Source organism: Emydura macquarii, unplaced genomic scaffold, assembly GCF_026122565.2.
Source record: "Emydura macquarii macquarii isolate MOO-44397 ecotype Brisbane River unplaced genomic scaffold, CSIRO-AGI_Emac_v2 contig_2935, whole genome shotgun sequence".
NCBI lineage: Eukaryota > Metazoa > Chordata > Testudines > Chelidae > Emydura > Emydura macquarii.
Window position 1 is genome coordinate 390,065 of NW_027133072.1, and position 24,233 is coordinate 414,297.

Consider the following 24,233-nt stretch of genomic DNA (forward strand, 5'->3'; position numbering starts at 1 on the left):
TAAAATGCCTGAGTATTGAATAATTATATCTTTCTACCTCACACCCTTTCCCAGAAGACACAGAACCAGGTACCAATTCTACCTCCTCATCCCAGCCAAATATAGATTTGGGGAAGGGGAGGGGACCGCTACAGGATCACACAGATCTGGTGAAGCCCCAGAGTGACATCTGCCATGAGGATACAAAAACCGAGTAATTTTAGCAGATTCATAAGAACATAAGAACGACCAGACAGGATCACACCAATGGTCCATCTAGCCCAGTATCCTGTCTTCTGACAATAGCCAATGCCAGGTGCTTCAGAGGAAATGAACGGAACAGGTAATTGTCAAGTGATCCATCCTTTCATCTATATTCCTCACCTGTGTGGCTCTCTCTCAGGATCTCCCTTTTCTTGCAGCCATGATGATCAGGGACATATGGCTCCTCCCCTAGTTCCAGATGGGAAATCATGTCAGGTTTGGAAATTGGAAATCCTGCTTGGGGGGGAGGCAAGGAAACAAGTGTTGTTCTTGTTCATTAAAGTCAGTGCCATTAGTACTTCCAGTCCCAGGATATAAGCAGCAAAACGCAGATAAGCTTCTACCTCTCCCCAACCCCACTCTGCAGGGATTGGGCTACAAATCGTACAAGATCCCATGAGGCACTGGTCTGGAATAAGGGTTCATCCACTCTGCTTAGGGAATGGCCCTAAGTTATTCACCTGGGAAGCTGAACAGGTTGCTACACTCTCTAGATATCTGGTTTACAACTAAGTTATCATCACTACCGATTATAACCTCTACACACACACACCCCTACACACCTACCCATAGGCCTCCACAAACACAGGCCAGAAAAGGAAGATGTTACTTAGGGTAGGTCTGCACTAAAAAGTTAGGTGGACCCAACTACCTCACTACTGGTGTGAAAAATCCACACCCCCTGAGCAACGTAGTTATGTTGACCTAAGTCCCCATGCAGACAGCACTAGGTTGATGGAAGAATTCTTACATTTATCTAGCTGCTGCCTCTTGGGGGGGTGAGGGGGAGTGGATTTACTACAGCAATGGGAGAAACTGTGAGAAACCCTCACTTCACAGATACCAGCCAGAGCCAGGAAAGGACACCAGGAACAACACCCTCCTTCCGGGGGTTCAGCATATTGGCAAAAGGGGTAGCCCTGGAGGAAATAATAGCAACTGGACCCAGCCCCATGACTCTGGTCCGTGCCCTTCCTGGCTGGTGGAAGAGTGTCGAGAACATCCTGCTAACACAGCTGACTGAGGCTGAACACAGGCAAGGTGGAGGTGACGCACATTTGGCCACTGGGGACTTAGGCAGAGACTAGTCAGGAGACATTTGTCCATCTCTTAGATGGCAGAGGGGTCAACTGCCCCAAAGGGTGGAACCTGTCCTGGGGAGGAGAGGAAAACAATGAGTTTTTCCTACTTGGAAGTCTTGGTTATGGAGAGAACAACACCCTCGCTACATCCCTGAATCCCCTGTCCCATGAGAGGATGGGGAGGGGACACATGGGTTCTGGGGATTATAGAGCCTAATCTCCCTGAAATCCAGGGAACGCATGAGGAACCCTGCACAGAAACTTCAGACACTCCACAGCTTCTAATACTCAAAGAGACCAGAATCCTTACCCAGCAAGGTCACAGGCTCATAATTCTCCTGCATGATGTCCCTGCTGAGGGCTCTCTGACCCGGATCCAGCAGAGCCCACGTTCCTGTTACACAGTCTCTTCCTCCAGTGTCGCCAGCTCTGCTGCAAGCACCCCAGATGGATGGGGAAAGGAAGTGTGGGGTGATCTGGACCGTTATTCTGCAGCCTATCGAGGTGAGAAGGGAGACTGGAGTGTTTCACACACTGATTCCCTCCATGTTCTTTCCCTGCAGACAGATGCTCTAGGCTCTGCCATGCTGGGGAAACGGTTCAGGCAAAATTTTCAAAAAGAGCAACCTAAAGTTAGATCCCAAATCCATACTCGGGTCTCTCAATAAATGGCCTGAGTTTCATAAATGCTGAGCCTGAAACACTGGGGATCTGTTCTGAGTGTCCAGCACAGTTGATAATCAGGCCATTTATTCAGCTGCTCGACTATGGATTTAAAAAATTAATTTTAGGCTCCTGTATTTAAAAATCTTGGTTATGGTCACTTAATTACAGCACAGACTCAGTACCTCCCACCAGGGCTTAATCCACTGAAACAAATAGATTCAATCAAGTCAATAGGACCACCCTGGGTGGGAAAGTGTCTCCCACTGACATAGCACTGCCCACACTAGTGCTTATGCCGGCAAAATGTATGTTGAGCAAGTCAACCTAGTGCTGTCTACACCAAGAGTTAGGTCGGTACAGCTGATTCACGGGGAGTGGCTTTTTCACACCTCTGAGAAACGTAGCTATACTAATGTAAAGCCTTAGTGTAGACCATGCCTAACTCCTTGCAGGCTCAGATACAATGGCTGGTCTACACTGGGAACTTACATCAGCACAGCTACGGCCCTCCAGGGTGTGAACAATCCACATCCTGAGAGACTATGTAGTTAAACTGACCTAACCCCCAGTGCAGAGAGCGCAAGGCAGATGGAGGAATTCTTCTGTTGACTTAGCTACTGCCTCCATGGAGGTGGATTACCTACAATGGCAGGAAAACCTCTCTCACTGGCATAGGTAGAGTCTACACTGAAGCAGCTGCAGTGCTGCAGCTGTGCTGCTGTAGTGCTTTAAGGAAGGCTGGCCTACACTAGGAAATTAGGTCGGTATAACTACAATGCTCCAAGGTGTGAAAAATCCACACCCCTGAGCGACGCAGTTATGCTGCCCTCACCGCGGGTGCAGACAGTGCTAGGTCAATGGGAGAATTCTCCCATCAACCTAGTTACTGCCTATGGGGGAGGTGGAGTACCTACGCAGATGGGAGAACCCCTTCACTGAAGTGATGCAGCTGTGTTCTGCACCATTTTAAGGGTAGACAAGCCCTAAGTGAATACACAACTCTTGTCGAATGGGGGATGGGGGAATATCAATGTGTATGCACAAGGGAGATTTATTCAAGCCATTCCACACATACACATAGAGCTCAACACATTTTTTTCCAGTCTATAGAGAGGAGAGTGTTTGACCTAGTAATTCCTTATCTGTCAGCTATAAAGTTTATAGCCAAAATACTTAACATGTTAGAGCTTTGAAAATTTGATAAAACTTTTTAAAGTGATAAAAGAAAAATTCCCCACCCCCACTCGGTCCAGCCCCTTCTCAAAAACAGGCTAAGTGGTGTTTCCTGAAAATTTCTAAAATAAATTCACTCAGGACAGAAATTTTCAGCCCTAAAGATGAACATACGATTTGCCAGACTGGGTGAGACCAAGATCCATCTAGTAATTCTGAGCCTACTCTAAGCAAAGGAACTGGTCCTTCAGGCTGACGCCGTACAGTCAGAGCAGAATCAAAGGAGTTGCTTCGGGGAATCCCGCTGACACTGTCCCCAGAGCAGCCGCAGCACATTCCCCCCGCAGCGCGGGGACCAGGCAGGGGCAGGAACTGGCCTTTCCTCTCCTGCTCCTCACCTGGTCCCAGGACAGTCAGTCTGCCTCGGGTGCTGCAGGAAACGGAGCTGGGCAGGGCTGGGAGGCGGGAACCTCCCGCCCCGCTTATTGCTCCTGCTGCCCCTTCCAGCCTCTCCCTGTGTCCCTCCTTCCCCCTCTCCACATCCCTCGGGCTGGGAGACTCGGTCCCTGACCCATTCGGGCTCCCGGGGCTGGATCGGCCCCTGCAGGCGCTAAGGGGTCAGAGCCTGGCTGTGTCCGTGCGGGGGGGCAGCAGCTCCGGGACCCGCAGACACCCGGGAGCAGAGATGGGGCGAGGAGGGGCCATTTGGGCAGAGTCACTTTCCTGCCCGGCCCCGACACTTTCCCCGGGTCTCTCCCCTCACCTGCAGTCTGCGGCTCGGGAGCTGGTGTCGGCAGAGCCCGGGGCTGCCCCAGGGGCTGGTTCCAGCCAGTGGAGTAAGTCCCCCCGGGCTGGGCACAGAGGGGCGCTGGCGAAGGGCTCTCCCCGCCCGCACAGTCCCGGCTCCCAGAAAATGGAAGCAGCAGCAGCTCCAGCAGCAGCCTGGGAATCGGGGATCGGGTCGTGACCCAGGAAGTTAAATTTTAAGCTCTCCTGAGCGGACAAAGAGTTAAAGATCGAGAGCAGCCCCTCCACCCCCCCGGCGTAGCAATAGCCAGGGCCCTCTAGTGACTGCAGCCAATGCACGTCGCCCTCCCGCGCTCCCCTCGGGGTCACACACGTAGCACTGGGGGGCGGCCAGAATCCTGCTCTCCTTCCTGCGCAGAGCCAGCTCCCGAGCCGATGAACCAGGTGACAGCCCCTGAGAAACGCCTGGCAGCAGGGGCACATCGGCCCTAGAGCCATTAAGCGGAACAGGAGTCGCTGGCCAGGGAGCTGGCTTGGGGGTTTGCTCTCACAGCTGTGGGTGGACCCAGGGCCCATCCAGGCTGTCATGGTGGGTGGCGGAGAAATGACTGGCCGAGGTTGTGAGGACTGGCGAGGAGGCTGAGACACCCCTGAGAGCTGCTGGAAGAGGGAACTGGCCCCAGAGCTGGGGATGTTAGGGAGGCAGTCTGCCGTGTTTTACATTCCTGCTGCAGGGGCTGATTTAAAACCAAATGGTCAGAAGAAATGATCTAATATAAGTCAGCCTACCTCTACCATCCCACTGTGCTGCTATGGGGCGATGGGCAGCAGGGAGCTCTCAGAAAAACTTAAAAAGCGTTGGCAAGGCATATGTTACTCAACCGGAGAGGTTGTTGACTAGGGAAAGGGACAAGGTCTCCCTTTCAATAAATGGCGGAGGGCGTAGCCCAAGGTCCAGGGTGCTTCAGAGGCAGCAGCAGCAGTGGGAACTACAAGTTGTGGACTGTCCACAAACTGCAGCATGTTGGGAGAACACCCTCTGCCCGCCCTGCTCTGCCCTCCCCAGCAGGGAGTTCCAGCACTGACTGAGGCTGGGAGCATGTGGCAGACAAGCGGAGAGGAGGCCGATGGACTGTAATCCTGTTCTGTGTTTCCTTGCAAAATAAAATCTTGTTCCTGGTGGTTGGTCTGGGTGGGTCTGGTCTGAGGTGAATACACCCTGACACACAATGCAGAGCACACAAAGGACTTTCCCTATCTTGAACACCCTCATGCTGGGCTAGTAGACAGAGGGTGCTACACCAAGAAGAACTCACTGCCCCATTTCCCACACAGCCTGTCCCCTCAAAGACAAACCACCCCTGTGAGGTAACCCTGAGCAGGGTTATTAGGGAACTGAGGCCCAGAACAGATTAAAGGATGTGCCCAAGGTCATACAAATAATCTGTGGCTGAGCCAAAAACTGAACACGAGGCCCAGTCTAACACCACAGCCACTAGACCATCCTTTCCTCCTTCAGAGGCACTTCCTCTGATTGGGAGTGAAAACTGGCTGATGATAGTGTCCCAAATCCTACTCACAAGGCTCCTAAGGTGCTGACAATCAGTGCACCTCACCTTGTGCACACAACACCCATCATCCTTGCTTCCTGCAAAGGCGCCAGAGCCTGGGTCTGGCTGCTGTGAAAGTTCTGCCTCTTGCCATCAGAGCTGCCCCGTTAGTTCTCCTGTGACTGTCACTGCCAGCAGATGACAAGGCAGTTTCTCAGATAGCCCTGGCCAGTTCCAGGGAGGGGGTTAGATATCAAATGGAACTCTTCACTAGGGCTCGGTATTCAGTGGAGTGTCAATCTGTTTACTTATGTGCCCTCTACTGCTGCAGCTCCAGGGTCATCTTGACTGGATGTCACTTTCCTGTTTAAATACCAGCACATAGCTAGGTGTGCCCATCTGTGACTGCAGCTCATATTGTGCTGATCTGCGGGCATTATAAAAGAGAATTTAAGGCACAGTCAGAGAGTGCTTTATTTTGGCACATACATTGCAAGGCAAGGCAAGGCAAGGCAGCCACCTCTGGTGGTGTTTCCCTCCCACTCCTGCACCAGATGTGGAGTACTAGCCTGGTAAATAGCACTGTTGCAATTCTTCCTGGTTTGTCCATTGTCTGTTTGAACAAGACCCTTCTCTGCTCCCTGGGGACAACATCCTCCAATGTAAGGACACCCTGCAGAGATGCACGTGCACTTACTAACTGCTCCCTGCTGTCACCCACCCCCTATCCACCCAGCCTTTGCACAGGATTCCTATATCAGTGTTTCTCAACCTTTTAAGCAGCAAGTACCCTCTCACTTCTGAAAATCTTAATAAGTACCCCAACACTCAATCTTCCACAGGATTTTAGATTTACAGACTAATGTGAGCCACATGTTGGAAGAAGGGCTGAGTATACAAGGCCGTGATATGACAGATGTGAGATCTAGTGTGGGTAGGGTTACCAGCTTTACACCAGGGGTCCGCAACTCAAGTATGTACCTGGGCTAGAGGTGATGTTGGCCAAAGCTAGGAGGCATTGAGTGGCATGCCAAGGCTGGGGAATATAAAGCGCCGCACCAAATTTTATGCCATAGATTTGAGAGGAGGAAGGGGTGAGAGAGAGAGACAGGGAAGGAGGACGAGAGAGAGAGACAGGAAAAGAGAGTAACTGGTGAAATCTGGGACTGTCATAGTTGTCCATTTCACTGCTCAGCTAGAGCAGTGAAATTGACACGTTTTCTGGGCACTGGGCTTTGAGCCAGGGAGGGGGGCTGCAGCCTGGCTGCCAGCCCAGGAGGTGGGCAACTGCTACCCAATCCGAGCTGGGGCCGAGGAGGCTTTCGTGCTGGCTGGGACCCAGGGATGTGGGCAGGCGTCTGCTGCCCGTCTTCAAGCCGGGGCGCTGGAGGCTGTCCCTTGGCTCGGAGTCGGGGCACAGATGGCTGCCACCCAGCTGCAAGCCCATCTTACAAGATGCAGGAGGCTGCCACCGGGCTCCCACCTGGGAGCTGGGACCCGGTGGGAAGTGGAGGACTGCTGCCCGCCTCCCTCAGAAGCTAGCGGCTGCTGCCCGCCTCCCAGCTGGGAGCTGTAACAGGGTGGAAAGCGGGCGTCTGCAGCCCGGCTTCCTGGGACTGTGGCGGCTGCTGCCTGACTCCCCTTCACTGTTTTTCCCCGGGTATCCCCTGCCTGTCTCATGTACCCCCAGGGGTGTACCACTGGTTGAGAAACTATGTCCTATATGATGAGTAAATCAGGTGGAAAACAGCTTACCATGTCCAAGCACAGCCCAGACTGGGAATGGCATTCCAAAATTAAGAGGGGGAAAAACCAACATTTGATCATTGCTGGACACTAATAATGGGATAATCACTACTTGTGCTATTTCTCTGTTCCTCTAGCATCTGAAACACCAGGGCCCTCATGGACAGGTTCCTTATCAGCCATTGATCACGGGGCAAACCTCTGAAGGAAGAAAAGAGAGCAAGGGAGAACATGTTCATAGACCTAATGACTGCATCCCACCAAAGGGTCAGGAGACAGAAGAGTGGAGGCAGGTCTCCTGCAGAAGGAAGAGAGGCTCTCAAGCAAAAGTCTGAACAAAGGAGAGGACACACAGGAAAGGATGCTGGATTATACCCTGCATACAGAAGCAAACAGCTCTTCTGGAGAACATTGTGGTGCTATGTTCACAGCCAGCACCCCAGCCAGCTATGTCCTGCAGCCTGTGGAGAACATTGGATTCTGGGAGCCCCTTTTTGCTCCCCCAAATGGCAGGCCCTGCCCATACCATTCCACCCACCAAACAAGGAGAACAGGTCCCACCTACACATTTGTTGTGAGCCCATCAACATTGCCATGTCTGCTCTCAGCACTTTGGGCAAATTCTGCCACAGGTCCATTGTCACTTTGAACTGTTACGTTAAATCCAGAACCATTCCATGTACAACTCAAAACTGGAAAATTTCACTGAAGTACGGCTCCCTCCAGGAACATCAGTTCTTAATCAGATCTTTACACAAACACACTGCATTCATTTCTTTGGTTACGGGACATTCATTTTCTACCACAACACATCCCTGACCACCTGGAGCGGGCTATTAATAACATACAGAAAGTACCTCATCTTCACCTCCCAGCCATCAGTGAGGATCTCTCCCTTGCTCTCACAGATGATGTGCAAACACAGCAAGTACCTATCACACGAGGCAGATATTGCTCAGCAGCCTTCAGCCATGTCAGGAGATCCAGGTAGGCAAACTGGATTCTCTCCTACCTCACTGACTGTAATTACACTGTGAGCTTCTTTTTATCCACCTTTACCACTAGTTTGTACACGCAGCAGATTAACTTTAAAATGGAATCTCTTGCTATTATGCTTTTGTTGCATATTCAGTCAATCGGGTATTTTTAGATACTGGTGAATTAGCTTCAAAATATTTACAGTGTCTTGACTCTGAAGAGATTTTTCTAAATATATTTTTTATGATTATTCCCTGTACCCAAAAAGTGAAACAACAAGCTAATTACAATGGAACTACAGTGTAGTTAATGGGCCTGGCTTTGAAATGTACAAGACTCCCACATCTGATGAGGAAAAGAAGCTTTTCCTTCTTAGCAATAACCAGAGCCCTCTGGCATTACTGGGTTAGCCCCATGGCTGCTGGAAGATGCTCCTGGCACTGGCATGTTCCAGCAGCATCCATGTCTCCAATCCCACCTGAGAGTATGATCCCCTGGGAATGTTCCTGATGGATGTGTGCATGTAGAGCAGAAGGAACCTTTGGCTGAGTATATTGTGCCCCCCACTGGGCATTGCTGCAGAGATGGAGGCAGCAGGGGGCACTAGAGCAGAATGTTGCCTCTTGGGGATTTTGCAGAATTTACCTTTCTTGTTTTGGAGAATCTGCTGGAATATCACTGGTGTCTGGAGCTGACACACTAGAACCATAACACTAAGAAAGATCAGAGCTGCCCTATTTATCACCTTGGACTGTTCACTCTGAATCATAATGATAACATCACATTCCAGTATTGGTAATATTTTCTCCTGCTCAATGTGTTTCTTCAGCCTGGGTGGATGACCTATTAATTTGACAGGGCTCTGCACAGGGAGAAAGATGCGCCTTCTGCAGGGGAGGTTGGTTTTTCATTTTCCTCTCCCCCCCGCACCCACAAATTACTTAAATACATTTACTAAGTAGAATGTATGTTTACTGAGTGTAATTTCCAGATGTCCTAACTTGAGAACCTTTGTCAAATCCACTACAAAGTCTGTAGGAAATTTCTCTCTCAGCCGTAATGCACCAACTTTGAGGTCCAAATGCTTTATTAATTATTATTATTTTAAATCAGGGACAAAAATTGGGTTCCGAATGAAAACTTGGTATGGATTGCCATTGTTCTAGAATGGATTCCCAGCTGCACCATGCAGAGCCATAGGAAGCATTAAACAAATAGCATGATAGCCTCTCCAAAGTGACTCTTTGCTGCAGACTAATGACTCTTTGGGATCCCTAGGTCTCTATGTTGCTCTCCGTAGCTACAGTCAGAAGACATTCCATTCTATTCCATGCAGGTTCTCAGCTCACCCTCAGCACAGCTTTGTGCGAATGCCTTCCAGCACTGGATTAGGCCCAATGGCCGAGGGCTGGTCTGCAATAAAAAATTAGATGTGACGTAGCTACAGCACTCAGGGGTGTGAAAAATTCACACCCCCTGCACACCATAGCAATGCTGACCTAGTGTAGATGTGGCTAGGTCAATGGAAGAGTGATTCTGCCAACCTAGCTACTGATGCTTGGAGGTGTTGTTGGTAAAGCAACAGAAAAAACCCTTCTGTCTCTGCACCTACAATACAGGGTTACAGCAGAATAGCTGTGGCACCATAGCTATGCCTCTGTAGCCCCAGTTGTGTAGATGAGTCATAACGTTTGTCATGTGTGGTTCATTCTTTCTCACTGCCTCTTCCCAAGTAAGAGAATTTGGGGTAGTATGTGGTGCTTGGTTTGTGTTTTTAATTACGTTTTGGCAGATACGACTAGATCTTCAGTTGTTGTGAATCACTGTAGATCCATTGAACAGCTGGGGATCTGACATCACACTGACTCCCATGGAGCTACAGACAATGTACACTGGCTGGGGACCTGGCCCATTGACTCCAGTGAAACTGGGGATCTGGCCCACACAGTACAGAACATACATTTAGTGAATATTTACCATTTGAAGTGTTCATGCTGCTCATGAATTCAGTGGATTTCACGTTGCTTAGCTAATGTACAGACAAGAAGCTTCTTATCAATCAGGTTTATTACTCAAACAGAACTTGAAAATGAACAGGGCAGAGCTCATGAAGTTAAAACAAATAATTTTAAGATATGGTGTTAACCCTCCCTACCGCCCCTACTTACCAACAAGTAATAAATCAAACCACCAAGTTTTACCAATCCAATAGGAAACATACTCTAGCACTGGGAAGGGGGCTTTCACTACAACACTGAGTCCTTAGTACAGGGCTGTATCAATTTACCAATCAAACCTTGTAACACACCAAAAATTATGGGACTTTGAGTGACAGCTCAACAAACAGCCATCCTTAAAAGGCAACCATTTGCTTGGTTACTGACATGTCACATCAGTTTACATTTGCCTTGAGACAATGACAATTGAGAGCCAAGCCTCAGAGATACCACCCGTTAACATAACCACACAGTAACCGTTATCAAAGTTATTTCTATGGCAATTCACCAGAAGGCGTCACCATAAATAATCTGCAATCCCAGTTAGGTTTTACTGGAAGCTCCTATGTTACTTTCACCAAGTGGTAAAACAATGATTTATAAAGTCACCCTAATTCAAGCAAGCATCCTCTGTGACTGAGAAGTTGTGGGATTTCAAGTGCCTACCAGTCCGCACTGTAACTGCCTACAGGCTGCCAGCTGTCCTTTGGGGGATATACATACAGCTTCCTGATAAAGTAGCTCTATGCTGAGCTAGTGTAACAAATCCCCAAGACACATTTACTGACTAATTTTAATCCTGGACAGCCACGGTGAGGCTGGTGTGGCAAAGTGGGAATTTACTGTAATATTTTTATGGTTCCTATGCATGCCTCAGTTTCCCTCTGTACTTTACCTGGCTACCCAGTGGGTGTAAAAGGATTAAAAATGCTGCTCTTAGACATGAGATGTTGTATCGTGTAGCTGTCTGGGGTGGAATGACTGGGTCATTAAAGGATAGGCTGAAACAGACTCATGTTAATGACCAGGACATTCAGACCTGAGAACCAAACCAAGAGGAAGGAGGTTTTCCCCCACCTCACTGCAAAGAAGTAGAACAAAGGCCCCTGCTCAAGAACAATGGGTCAAACTGGCATCAGGACACTGGGATAACTGCTGGCTTTTATAGAGAGTCAGGAGCTCTCACCTGGGGCTGACAGTGAGAGATGGAGAAAGAGACCGAAAGAGATTCTGGCTGATTGCACTGGCATGTGTTAACCTTTGCCTTCCTGGGCTAACCTAAGGACTTTCAGATTCTTTACATCAGGTAACTGATGAATTGTCACCTTCTTTTGAAAGGCCTGCCTGGTGTCACTGCAGATACTCACTGAGATCATTGTGCTCTGAAGGACTCTGGCTTGGCTGGATTTGCTGCAGGGACCCAGAGAGAGACAGGGATCACTGGTACATGAAGGCCCAGTCTTGGAGTCAGGGAGGTCAGAGGCCTCCCTCTCTGGACCTGTGTGGGTCCTGGGGGCTGGTACATTAAAGGGGTCACTCCCACAGTACTGATAACGAGCTGGGACCCTGTGACTCTGTGACAGCTGGCTAGTGCCACACAGAACACAATATAAATTGAAATCATGTACAGGCTTCTACTAACTCAGGGACACACTTCCCGCCACTTAGAATGACCAAGCTGCCACTGGCCAAGAGCAGACATATGTTTGAAGTCTTTGTTACTTATCACGTGAAACCATTGCATAGATAAATTTTCCTGGGGGCGTCTGTATCCAAATGCATGCTTCCAATGCCCTTAATTCAGCATATAGATTTTCAAACTTAATGAATCTCTTAATATCAGTATGCTTTTTCACCGACAGTTTGATTTGTGTAACCTCCACGGGCAAATGGTGCAAATATAACATAGATATAGCCCATAGTCAGGCTTATTAATGTAACTCATGGTTTATAGGCATCATCACAAGAACAGGCAGGGTAAAGTCAGCTGGCATGATCCCGCCTGCTGATGCTGCTGCATTAGTGGGACTACATTTAGAAAAGTTTTTGAAGTCTAAAAAGAAAACTATCCCTCCCTTTCTAGAAATAACCATCTGCCCCAGTCCTGTGTGCCCCAAAACCAGTGTCCCAGATTCCCAGACCCCACTGGAGTCTGCTAGCCATGCTGAGCCAATTCCTGTCTCCGAGCAGCTCATGCTGAGTTGGCACGCCTAGGGCAGGGAAATCAGAGGATGTGGGTTTCTACCCCATGTGGATTCTCCGATGCGTAAGAAAATTGGAGCAGCGAATGAAGCTTTTCCCGCAGTCAGGACACTCATAAGGCTTCGCCTCCCGGTGGGTCCTCTGGTGTTTGATCAGGGCTGAGCTCACAGTGAAGCTCCTCCCACACTCCGGGCATTCGTAGGGCTTCTCTCCTGTGTGGATTCTCTGGTGTGTCATGAGGTTTGAGCTGCGATTGAAGCTTTTCCCACAGTCAGGGCACCGATAGGGTCTCTCTCCCGTGTGAGTTCTCTGGTGTCTAATCAGGTCCGAGCTGTTCCTGAACCATTTGTTACAATCAATGCACTTATAGGGCTTCTCTCCCGTGTGCACTCTCTGGTGGTTGATAAGGCTCGAACTCTGACTGAAGCTCTTCTCACACTCCTCACATTTGAAGGGTCTCTCCCCTGTGTGGATTTTCTGGTGCCTGATGAGGTAGGAACTCACGCTGAACCTCTTCCCACACTCGGGGCACTTATAGGGTCTCTCCCCTGTGTGGGTTCTCTGGTGGGAGGTGAGGTTGGAGCTCTGATTGAAGCCTTTCCCGCAGTCGGGGCATTTGTAAGGTTTCTCACCTGTGTGGAGTCTCTGGTGGGTGATAAGGGTGGAGCTGTCACTGAAGCTTTTCCCACAATTGGGGCATTTATAGGGCTTCTCACCCGTGTGCAGTCTCTGATGGGTGATCAGGTGGGAGCTCCGGCTGAAGCTTTTCCCACAGTCAAGACATTTATAGGGTTTCTCTCCTGCATGGAGTCTCTGATGGACAATTAGGTTTGAGCTGCGACTGAAGCTTCTGCCACATTCCTCACAGATGGTTGGTCTCTCTTCATTGGGGATTCTCTGGTGGGCAGTTTCCATGGGTCTGTGACACGATTTATTCAATCCTTTCCCTGGTTGGGTTCCCGGCTGACTCTTACAGGCTTCTTCCTGCTCAGGGCTCTGGAAAACGTTCCCTTTGGCTCTTGCCGACACCATCCGGTGTGGTTCCACTTGCTCAGGACCTTCCTGCTGAGGATTCTCCTCCTTGTTCTCACTCACCGTCCCGTCACCTGCTGAGACAGAGAGAAAATCCAGCCAGGAGTCATTCCTCAGAGAGAATGACACAAAAAGGGGTGAAACAAATCCATATCAGGATCCAAACCCCCACAAATCCTTCCCTACAGGAGAGAGGGGGAAGGGGGCTAAGCCAGATAGCAGACAGGGTTGATGGAATCCCATGAGTGATGTCTGCTGTGAGGACATGACATTAGGTTAGGAGCTGACTGAAGTAATTCCTCACCTGTGTGACCGCTTCTCAGGATCAGCGTTTCCTCAGAGCCCTGCAGATCTGGGACCCATGGCTCTTCACCTCGTTCCAACCGAGAGATCTCACTAGGTTTGGGAACAGGAAACCCTGCTCAAGGGAAAAAAGCAAGTGGGATCACATTCATTCTCTGTTTGTTAAATGTAGGTTAGAGAGGCTGCCACAGGGTTTCCAGGCCAGCCCCTTTCTTTGCTGCAGGGAGATTTCATCTGAACAGATGGGGAAATGCTCCCGGCGTCCTCTGGAGAAGACTAGCATCTGGGGGAGACATGTTGTGTCCCCTGAAGTGAGTCAGCAATCCACACAGACAGGGAACTTGAGGCCAGATCTGTAAAGCTGTTTAGGCACCTACAGACGCAGACAGATGCCTAGTGGGATTTTGTAAAAACACAATGGGAGTTAGGCACCTAGGAGATTTTGAAAATCTTTAGGCTGCTACATAACTGCAAAAATCTGGCCACTGGGGACTAAGAGAAGCAGAATCATGTCCATCCCTGAGATGGCAGAGGGGTCAGAGGCCCCAGAGGGTGGAATCTGCCCTGGTAAGTGGGAGAGACAATGAGTTTGTCCCACTTGGGAGCCTTGATTAAGAGAACAGCACCATCATCATGTCCTGAATCTCCTGTCCTGTAGGAAGCAATGTGGGGTGGGACAGACTTTCTCACATGGGGTCTGGGGACTACGGGGGTTGTTCCTCTTGAACCCGAAGGGACCAGATCAGAACCTGCTCTGGGCATGACAGGGAACCCCAGTTTATAATACCGAGACGACAGGAATCTTACCCAGGAGGTCCCTGTAGATGACTCTATGATGTGGATCTAGCAGAGCCCACTGCCTCTCAGTGAAATACACAGTCATCTCCTCGAAGGTCACCGGCCCCTGAAACAGCAAGGGTCCCCCACTCAGTGCCTGCTGCTCCAGCCACAACCACACCAGCTCATCCACGGCCTGTCCCAGCCTCCCCACCATCTGCTGTCGCCGCTGCTCCGCTCCCACAAGCCTTGGCTTACATTCCCTGCCCACCAGCCCCTCAGGACAGCCCAAATCACCCCCTCTCCTGACCCACACAGACCTGCCCCTGCACTGTTACCAGATCTGAACTGCCCCTTGCCCCACAGAACCGAATCCGGCCTTCCCCTGTGCTCCCAACTCTCCAGACTCCCCCTCTTGGGGGCCGCATCTGGGCTTTGGCAGGGCTGACAGCCCACATACATGTGAGCTCCTCAGGGTGCAGTTGTGCCGGAAATGCTCCTGCAGCTGCCTTGCGGGCTGCTCGGAAGCCACTTCCTCTTGCCAGCTCTGAAGAGCTGGGACAGAGGAGCAGCCGTTATACCCGCCTCTGTCACATCCCCTGCCTCACCCTCTGTGGTGATAACTGGGCTTGCAAATTCACCCAAACTGGGAGTTGCGTTGCAGAAGGTGCGTGTAAGTTCATAAGATGTCACAATACCCTGTAATAACAAACGGTGCAAGGAAACCAGACTGAGAGACTGGTTTGGTCTAAACCACAAAGGCCATGCTGATGTAATCCAACGACTGCTGACATTTATGCTTGTTAAAAACTGATGATAGGGAGCTGGAAATTAATGAACCAAAACTGGTGTGACGAATATTAGGTCTAACTGGTGGACAAAATAAAGAGGGGATGGGCTATCTCCTTAAAGAAAGAGACTTTGGGAGGAAAAGCCAGAAAGAACAGATAAAAGAACAGATGGAGACTATTGGGGTGAGCTTCACCACCATGGCTGCCACCCCCACTGTGTCCCGGGATCCTGGGCATTCTTCATTCTAATCCTGCAAGATGAACTGACCAGCCCAGGCCAGAGAGCGGGACCCAGATAACACCACCACCTCTGCTGGCTGCGGCTGAATCCCAACCACCACCGGGGGATGAAACGGGATCAGACTTTAACAATAGTTACAGCCCACCTCAGCTAACTTCTTTTTTCCCCAAAAGAAAAGGACAGTCTTTGAGATTACCTAAGAGACTCTCAGATAAGGGGTTTTTCCTTCTAAAACTCCAGCTAACACGAAAGGCAGCAAGGGGTATTGTAAAGATGAAGGCCTTACTTGATGCTCTACATTTCAAATGCTTTATCTTTAATAAAAGATTCAAAGGGTGTTTAATGGTGCTATAAAGGCTGAGGTCTCTGTATACCAAACCTGGAACCTTGTTTAACATTAGACAGTGACTGGGTTACGTTAACATCTTTGGCCCCTTTATTCCATCTAAATTTATACAATGTCCCCCACAACACTTTACACAGGAGATCAGCATCATTAGCCCCACATTACAGATGGGGAAACTGAGGCACAGAGTGGGGCAGTGACTTGCCCAAAGCTGGCATAGACCCTGGGTGTCAGTCAGGTGCACTGGTCACTAGGCCTCTGTTTACATACAGCCACAATGGGGAAGATCCTCAGCCAACGCACTAACCTTCCCCTCCCACAGCCCACTTCCCCAGGTAAGAGCCCCTACCTGAGCTGGATCCGCTGCAGCCATTTCCCTTCCCCGGCCCCTGGCAGAAGAGGGTGACTGACCAGGAGCAAAACGTGGCTGTAGTTCTGCAGGGTAAGAGGGGAGGTTTCAGGAGAGGCTTTTGTCCATGTCACAGCCCCATTCATCCCAGGCTCTTTCCCCACAAACAGCCGTTCAGGACTCTGTAGTGCTGGGAACAAGCTGGTCACCTTATTTCAGCGCCACCGGGCCCCTTCCAGCAGGACTAAACCCCACCGAGATGTTTGTAAACCCCAGCAACAGAGTTGCTGACCCGAGCGCCAGAAAACAGCAGAATCAAAGGAGCAGCTCTGGGGTATCCCCTGACATTGTCCCCAGGGCAGCAGCAGCACATTCCCCCCGCAGCGGGGACCAAGCAGAGGCAGGAACTGGCTTTTCCTCTCCTGCTCCTCAGCTGGTCCCAGGACAGTCAGTCTGCCCCGGCTGCTGCTGGAGCTGGAGCTGGGCAGGGCTGGGAGCCTGGAACCTCCCTCCCCGCTTATTGCTCCTGCTGCCCCTTCCAGCCTCTCCCTGTGTCCCTCCTTCCCCCTCTCCACATCCCTCGGGCTGGGAGACTCGGTCCCTGGCCCGTTCGCTCCCCCGGGGCTGGATCGGCCCCTGCAGGCACTAAGGGGTCAGAGCCTGGCTGTGTCCGTGCGTGGGGGCAGCAGCTCCGGGACCCGCAGACACCCGGGAGCAGAGATGGGGCGAGGAGGGGCCGTTTGGGCAGTCACTTTCCTGCCCGGCCCCGGCACTTTCCCCGGGTCTCTCCCCTCACCTGCAGTCTGCGGCTCGGGAGCTGGTGTCGGCAAAGCCCGGGGCTGCCCCAGGGGCTGGTTCCAGCCAGCGGAGAAAGTCCGCCCGGGCTGGGCACAGAGGGGCGCCAGGCGCTAATGAAGGTCTCTCCCCGCACAGACCCCGCTGGGGAGCAGCACCTGATCAGCCTGGTCGGAATCTGGGCTCACAATGGAGGGCGGCGGCAGCAGCCTCTGACCCAGGAAGCTCAACCTCAGTATCCTCAGACAGGGAAACTCCCACGAAGAATTGTCCATAGTCAATATCAGACCATAGCCAGAGCCCTCTGGTGGCCAAAGTTAATGATTCCCTTTCCCCTCCCTCTTCCTCGAGTGGAGAGGAATTTCAGTACAAGAGGCATTTTTCTGCGGGAATAAAGAGCCCTCTAGTATTACAAATCTCCTCATGTAGGTACTTATAGCTCAGAGTCAAGTCACCCCCTAACCTTCGCTTGAATAAAATTAATAGATGGCTCTCATTCATTCTGAGGCAGGTTTTCCAGACCTTGAATAATTCTGGTGGCTCTTTTCTGTGCCCTTTGCAGGTTTTCAACATCCTTTTTGAGGTGAGAACACAAGAAGTGGACAGTTTCCAATAATGGTCTCATTAATGCCATACATAGAGACAATACCACCAGTCTACTCCTACTCAGTACTTCTGGGCTTATACATCCAAGGATCATATTGATTCTTTTAGTAACACCACCAGGTGAGGAGCATGTGTTTAGCTGGATTCCACCATGAATCCTAAATTCTTTTCAGAGTCACTACTGTCAAGGGTACAACAGTCTCTCTTCATTTCAGTGTGTCCAGCCTCCTTTGCTCTTAGATTTTAAATATAAGATTAAATACATAAGTAAAAAAGAAAAAACCCATAATATCTTTTGAAAAAAAATATTTTCAAGGTTTGAAACTTTTCAAAATTATTACAATAAAAGATCATTTTGCCAGGGATATTATAATTCTCCTGCTTTGGGAATTAAAACAATGTCTAGTGAAGAGATTAGAATGTAATCTATGAGGGGTCAGATTGTTTCATATCTGTTACTGCAGGGTTCTTACACAAGTCTAGCCATTCGTCTGGGTTTAAACCAGACGTCCTGGTTTTTTGTTTGTTTGTTTGTTTTTTAATGGTTTTTCCTCTGTCAAATACTGAGTCAAAAACAGGCATGGTTTTGTCCAGTATCACAAATGGAGGATGCCATTTTTCAGAGTGTAACACTTCACCCTCACTGCCATGACCTTGCACACCCTGAGAAATGGAGCTCAGCTGAGAAAGAGGAAATTCACAAAAACACAGGACTCAGATCAGCAGACAATGAGGAACTCGCAACATGTCACAGTCACCAAGTATAGAGACCAGGGGAGCTAAGAACAGGGAAACAATGCAAGCACAAGCCCCCACTACTCAAACCATGGGAGTTTAGAATTGGGAAACTTGGTGCATGGCACAGACACCCAGTGCTGAGACCAGTAGAGCTGAGAATGGACAAACTCAGTGCATGTCACAGAAATGAAGCAATGATACCTGTGGAGCTAAGGACAAGCAAACTCAGTATACAGGCCATTCATGATGTGTTGAGACCTGGGGAACTGAAAATGGACAAAATCAGTGTGTGAAACTCAGTATATGGAGCAGACACAGAGTTGAGACATGGGCAGCTGAGAAAGGGGACACATTGTGCAGAGCACAGACAAACAGTGATAAGAAATGGGGTGCTAAGATGGGCAAACTTGGTCCATGGCACAGATCTACAACACTAAGACCAGAGGAGCTGAGAAGAGAAAACTCAGTGCATTGCACAGACACATCATGCTCACACCAGGAGAGATGAGAAAGAGAATCTCAGCACGTTACCCAAAAATACAGCACTGAAACCAGGAAAGCTGAGAATGGGGAGACATGCATGACACAGACAGATAGCACCGACACCAAAAGAGGTGAGAAGAATAGGAAAATTTGGTGCATGGCACAGATATAAAGTACTGAGATTAAGGGAAATGAGAGTCCTGTCATCCATCTTCCCTGCTGAAGGAAAAGGCCCTGGTAGGGACCACTGAATTTCAGAAGTTAATGTGTGTTTACGCGGGTGGTGTTGGAGAGAGGGCTTTGGATTCTTTGACCATGGGATGCTGTTTCAGGAAGAGGGATTGCTAGGAAGAGACAGGATCCACCTAGCAAAGAGCAACTTCACAGACAGGCTGGCTAACTTAGCAAGGAGGGTTTTAAACTAGGTTCGCTGGAGGATGGGGACCTAAGCCCAGAGATAAGTGGGGAAGTGGGATACCAGGAGGAAGCACACGGAGGAGGGTGCAACAGGGGAAGCCTCCTGATCCCTCCTGAGGAAGTAAGGCAATTGGCTAGTTATCTTAGGTGCCTGTACATGAATGCAAGAAGCCTGGGAAACAAGCAGGAGGAATTGGAATTCCTGGCATAGTCAAGGAACTATGATGTGACTGGAATAATTGAGACTTGGTGGAATAACTCACAAGACTTGAGCACTATCATGTATGGGCATAAACTCTTCAGGAAGGATAGGCAGGGGCGAAAGGGTGGAGGAGTTGCACTGTATGTAACAGAGCAGTATGATTGCTCAGAGCTCCAGCATGAAACTGGAGAAAAGCCTGTTGAGAGTCTCTGGGTTAAGTTCAGAGAAGAGAGTAACAAGGATGATGTCATGGTGAGCATCTCTTATAGACCACCAGTCCAGAGGATGAGGTAGACGAGGCTTTCTCCACACAACTAACGAAAGATTCCAGATCAAAGGACCTGGTTCTCATGGGGGACTTCAATCACCCTGACATCTGCTGGGAGAACAATACAGCAGTGCACAGACAATCTAGGAAGTCTTTGGAGAGTGTTGCGGACAACTTCCCGGTGCAAGTGCTGGAGGAATCAACTAGGGGCGGTGCTCCTCTTGACCTGCTGCTCACAAACAGGTAAGAATTGATAGGGGAAGTAGAAGTGGGTGGCAACCTAGACAGCAGTGACCATGATATGGTCGAATTCAGGATCCTGACAAAGGGAAAAAAGGAGAAGAGCAGAATGTGAACACTGCACTTCAGAAAAGCAGACTTTGACTCCCTCAGGGCACTGATGGGCAGGATCCTTTGGAAGGTTAATATGAAGGGGAAAAGAGTCCAAGAAAGCTCACTGTATTTTAAAGAAACCTTATTGAGGGTGCAGGAACAAACCATGCCAATTTACAAAAAGAATAGCAAATATGGAAGGCACCCAGCTTGGCTTAACAGAGAAATCTTCAGTTAGCTTAAACACGAAAAGGAAGCTTACAAGAAGTGGAAGCTTGGTCAGATGACATGGGAGGAGTATAAAAATACTGCTCGAGCATGCAGGAGTGAAATCAGGCAGGCCAAAGCACAACTGGAGTTGCAGCTAGCAAGAGACGTAAAGGGGAACAAGAAGGGTTTCTACAGGTATGTTAGCAACAAGAAGAAGGTCAGGAAAAGTGTGGGCACCTTACTGAATGGGGGAGGCAACCTAGTGACAGAGGATGGGGAGAAAGCTGAAGTAATCAATGCTTTTTTTGCCTCTGTCTTCACAGACAAGGTCAGCTCCCAGACTACTGCACTGGGCAGCACAGAATGGGGAGGAGGTGAGCAGCCCACAGTGGGTGAGAGAACAGGTTCAGGACTATTTAGAAAAGCTGGACATACACAAGTCCATGGGGCCAGATGCAATGCATTCGAGGCTGCTGAGGGAATGGGCTGATGTGATTGCAGAGCTATTGGCCATCATCTTTGAAAACTCGTGGCAACTGGGCGAGGTCCCGGATGATTTGAAAAAGGCAAATACAGTGCCCATCTTCAAAAAAGGGAAGGAGGAGGATCTGGGGAACTACAGACCAGTCAGCCTCATCTCAGTCTCTGGAAAAATCACGGGGCAGGTCCTCAAGGAATCCATTTTGAAGCACTTGAAAGAGAGGAAGGTTATCAGGAACAGTCAGCATCGATTCACAAAGGGCAAGTCATGCCTGATGAACCTGATAGCCTGCTATGATGAGATGACTGTCTCTGTGGATGTGGGGAAAGCGATGGATGTGATATACCTTGACTTTAGTAAAGCATTTGATACAGTCTCCCACAGTATTCTTGCCAGCAAGTTAAAGAAGTATGGATTGGACAAATGGACTATTAGGTGGATAGAAAGCTGGCTAGGTCATCAGGCTCAACGGGTAGTGATTAACGGCTTGATGTCTAGTTTGCAGCCGGTAACAAGTGGAGTGCCCCAGGTGTCGGTGCTGTGGCTGGTTTTGTTAAACATCTTCATTAATGATCTGGAGGATGGAGTGGATTGTACCCTCAGCAAGTTTGCAGGTGACACTAAGCTGGGGGCAGTGGTAGATATGCTGGTGGGTAGGGATAGGACAGAGTGACCTAGAGAAATTTTAGGATTGGGCCAAAAGAAATCTGATGAGGTTCAACAAGGATATTAAAGGAACTAGCGCATGAAATTGCAAGCCCATTAGCAAGGATCTGTAATGAATCCGTAAACTCAGGGGCTGCACTATATGACTGGAGAATTGCTAACATTGTTCCTATTTTTAAGAAAGGGAAGAAAGGTGATCCAGGTAACTACAGGCTTGTTAGTTTGACCTCAGCAGTATGCAAGATCTTGGAAAAAAATTTGCAAGAGAAAGTAGTTAAGGACATTGAGGTTAACGGTAATTGGGACAAAATACAACATAGTTTTACAAAAGGTAGATCATGCCAGACCAACCTGATTTCCTTTTTTGAGAAGATAATAGATTTTTTAGACAAAGGGAATGCAGTGGATCTAATTTACCTAGGTTTCAGTAAGGCATTTGATACAGTTCCACATGGGGACCGCAGACCGATGGATTAGTCGAGAGATTTAACTGGATGATTAAACACATGTTCTGGAAGTTCCCCCCCGAAGATCTACAGAGGTGGGACCAGTTGATCCTGCCCTTACTCCTGGTGATACATGAAGTACCCCAGGCCTCCACCCAATTTTCCCCCTTTTTGAACTGTTGTATGGCCAGCAACCAAAGGGAATCCTGGACCTGATGAGAGAAAATTGGGAGCAGGCTCCCTCGCCAACCAAGGGGCTGCTGCAATATGTCCTGGATTTGCAAGAGCATGTCCGACAGGCGGGGACTCTGGACCAGGAGAAGTTACAAGCAGCCCAAGTCACTCAGGCCCGGACCTTCAACCAGGGCGTGCGGACCTGAGTCCTGGTACTACTACCGTCCACCAAATCCAAACTGCTATGAAGTCATCAGGCAGGTAGGCCTGGTAAACTTTGTGGTCCAACAACCGGACTGGTGAAAAAAGAGGCAGGGGTATCACACTGACCTCTTGAAGCCCTGGTGTGAATGGGAGGTCTACTGATTAACCTTTATCCCCCCCGATCCGGATCTGGGCCTGCAGATCCTAGAAAAAGAAGACCCCGGCAAACCCCAGCTAGGCGCAGACCTCTCCGAGACCCAGAGGCGGCAAGCCAACCATCTTCTGGAGACCTTCTCGATGACCTTCACAGCAACCCCCAGAAAAACAACCCGGGTGTATCGCACTATTCAAACCCGCCCCGGCAAAGTGGTGCATACTGGGATGAGGTCTCCCCCACGGCATCTACAGGTGGCTGTGGAACAAGAGGTCCAAGCCATATTAAGGCTTGGGGTGATTGAACCCTTGACCAGTGAGTGGTGTAGTCCCATTGTATTGGTCCCAAAACTGGACGGGTCGCACTGGTTCTGCATACATATTAAATGAACACCATATTAAAGTTTGATGTCCACCCTATGCCTCAGATAGATGAGTTGCTCAACCGACTTGGGGAGGCCCAGTACTTCACAACACTTGACCTCACAAAGAGGTATTGGCAAATACCCCTTGCAACGAAGTCTAGGGAGAAGACCACATTTGCCACCATGACTGGACTGAATCAGATCATGAGGATGCCCTTTGGCCTCCACAGGGCTCCCATGAGGTTCCAACCCGGACCAGCTCCTGGACCAGCTCCTGGGGCCCCATGTGAACTACGCCACAGCCTACCTGGATGATGTCATGGTGTACAGTCACCACTGGAACGACCACCTGAACCAAGTGGCTGCTGTCCTAAGGACCCTGTGTGATGCTGGCCTGACTGCGAATCCCCGAAAGTGTCACATAGAGTGGCAAGAAACCACCTATCTCGGGTACATCCTGGGTCGGGGAACCCTGCGACCCTTCATGAATACCCCTGGCCGACCACGAAAAAGCGGTGATGCAGTTCTTAGGTTTGGCTTGCTATTACAGGCGATTTGTGCCCAACTTCGCCACCATCGCCGCTCCCCTGATGGACCTACTTATGAAGAACCAGCCGCTTTGCATCCGGTGGACCCTGGAATGTGACAAGGCGTTTGCAATGCTAAAGGATGCTCTTTGCCATGAACCCGTCCTCTACAGCCCCGATTTTAATCGCACCTTCCTGGTACAACTGGACGCTTCGGCCGTAGGGCTGTGTGCCGTCCTCACCCAGAACATGAAAAGGGAGGAACACCCCATTCTCTACATCAGTTGCAAGTTGTTTCTCCATGAACAAAAGTATGGGACAATTGAGAAATCACTGCGATACTACCTCCTCGGGAGCCTCTTCGTCGTCATTATGGGCCATGCGCCCCTATGATGGCTACAGCAAATGAAGGAAACCAACACCCAAGTGATGCGCTGGTATCTCAGCCTTCAACCCTTTGTATTTACCATTCAACACCGGGCAGATAGGGACCATGCCAACACGGACGCTTTGTCACACTTAGGGGAAGGGGCACAGGCCAGCTCCGGAGACCGGGAGCTGGACGTGAAGAGGGTACGTGTAGCAAGGTGCTGTGGCCTTCCTCTGAGCCTGGGCCCAAGGAAGGACCGTGATGCCCTTGCTGGACCAACCCAGGAACTGCAAGTCTTAGACCCTGGAACCAGAAGGGTGAGGCCAACACAGGGAGGGGAAGCATAAAAGGCCAGCCTAGCAGCTCAGTTGGGGAGAAGCTGCTGCTGGAGAAGGATGCTTCTTCCCTGGGGCTGCGGCCTGAGCATAACCCAGGTCCCACTGCAGGGCAGCATGAGTCCTCCACTGGCCGGAGTACCGAGGGCCTTACCGACTGAGAAGGGCTACAGGAGACTGGTGACTGGAAAGGACCCCCCGAGGCCAGCCATGACCTAGAGAAGCTGCCTGTTACCT

General features: G+C 49.9%; 1 protein-coding gene across 4 annotated transcripts in view; it reads right to left on the bottom strand.

The window, feature by feature from the left end:
* The window catches only part of LOC137167545 (zinc finger protein 271-like), a 65,948-nt gene that overhangs the window by 19,068 nt on the left and 22,647 nt on the right, over positions 1-24,233 (bottom strand). For 2 of the 4 annotated variants that reach the window (XM_067569762.1, XM_067569763.1), the window contains one exon: positions 10,240-13,245. In XM_067569762.1, the coding sequence (XP_067425863.1) occupies positions 12,424-13,245 (822 nt within the window). In that variant the 3' untranslated portion in view covers positions 10,240-12,423. Of the gene's footprint in view, positions 1-10,239; positions 13,494-13,720; positions 13,835-14,526; positions 14,624-16,223; positions 16,310-17,019; positions 17,198-24,233 lie in introns of those variants that run through there. The other 2 variants (XM_067569761.1, XM_067569760.1) reach the window with 2 other exon arrangements.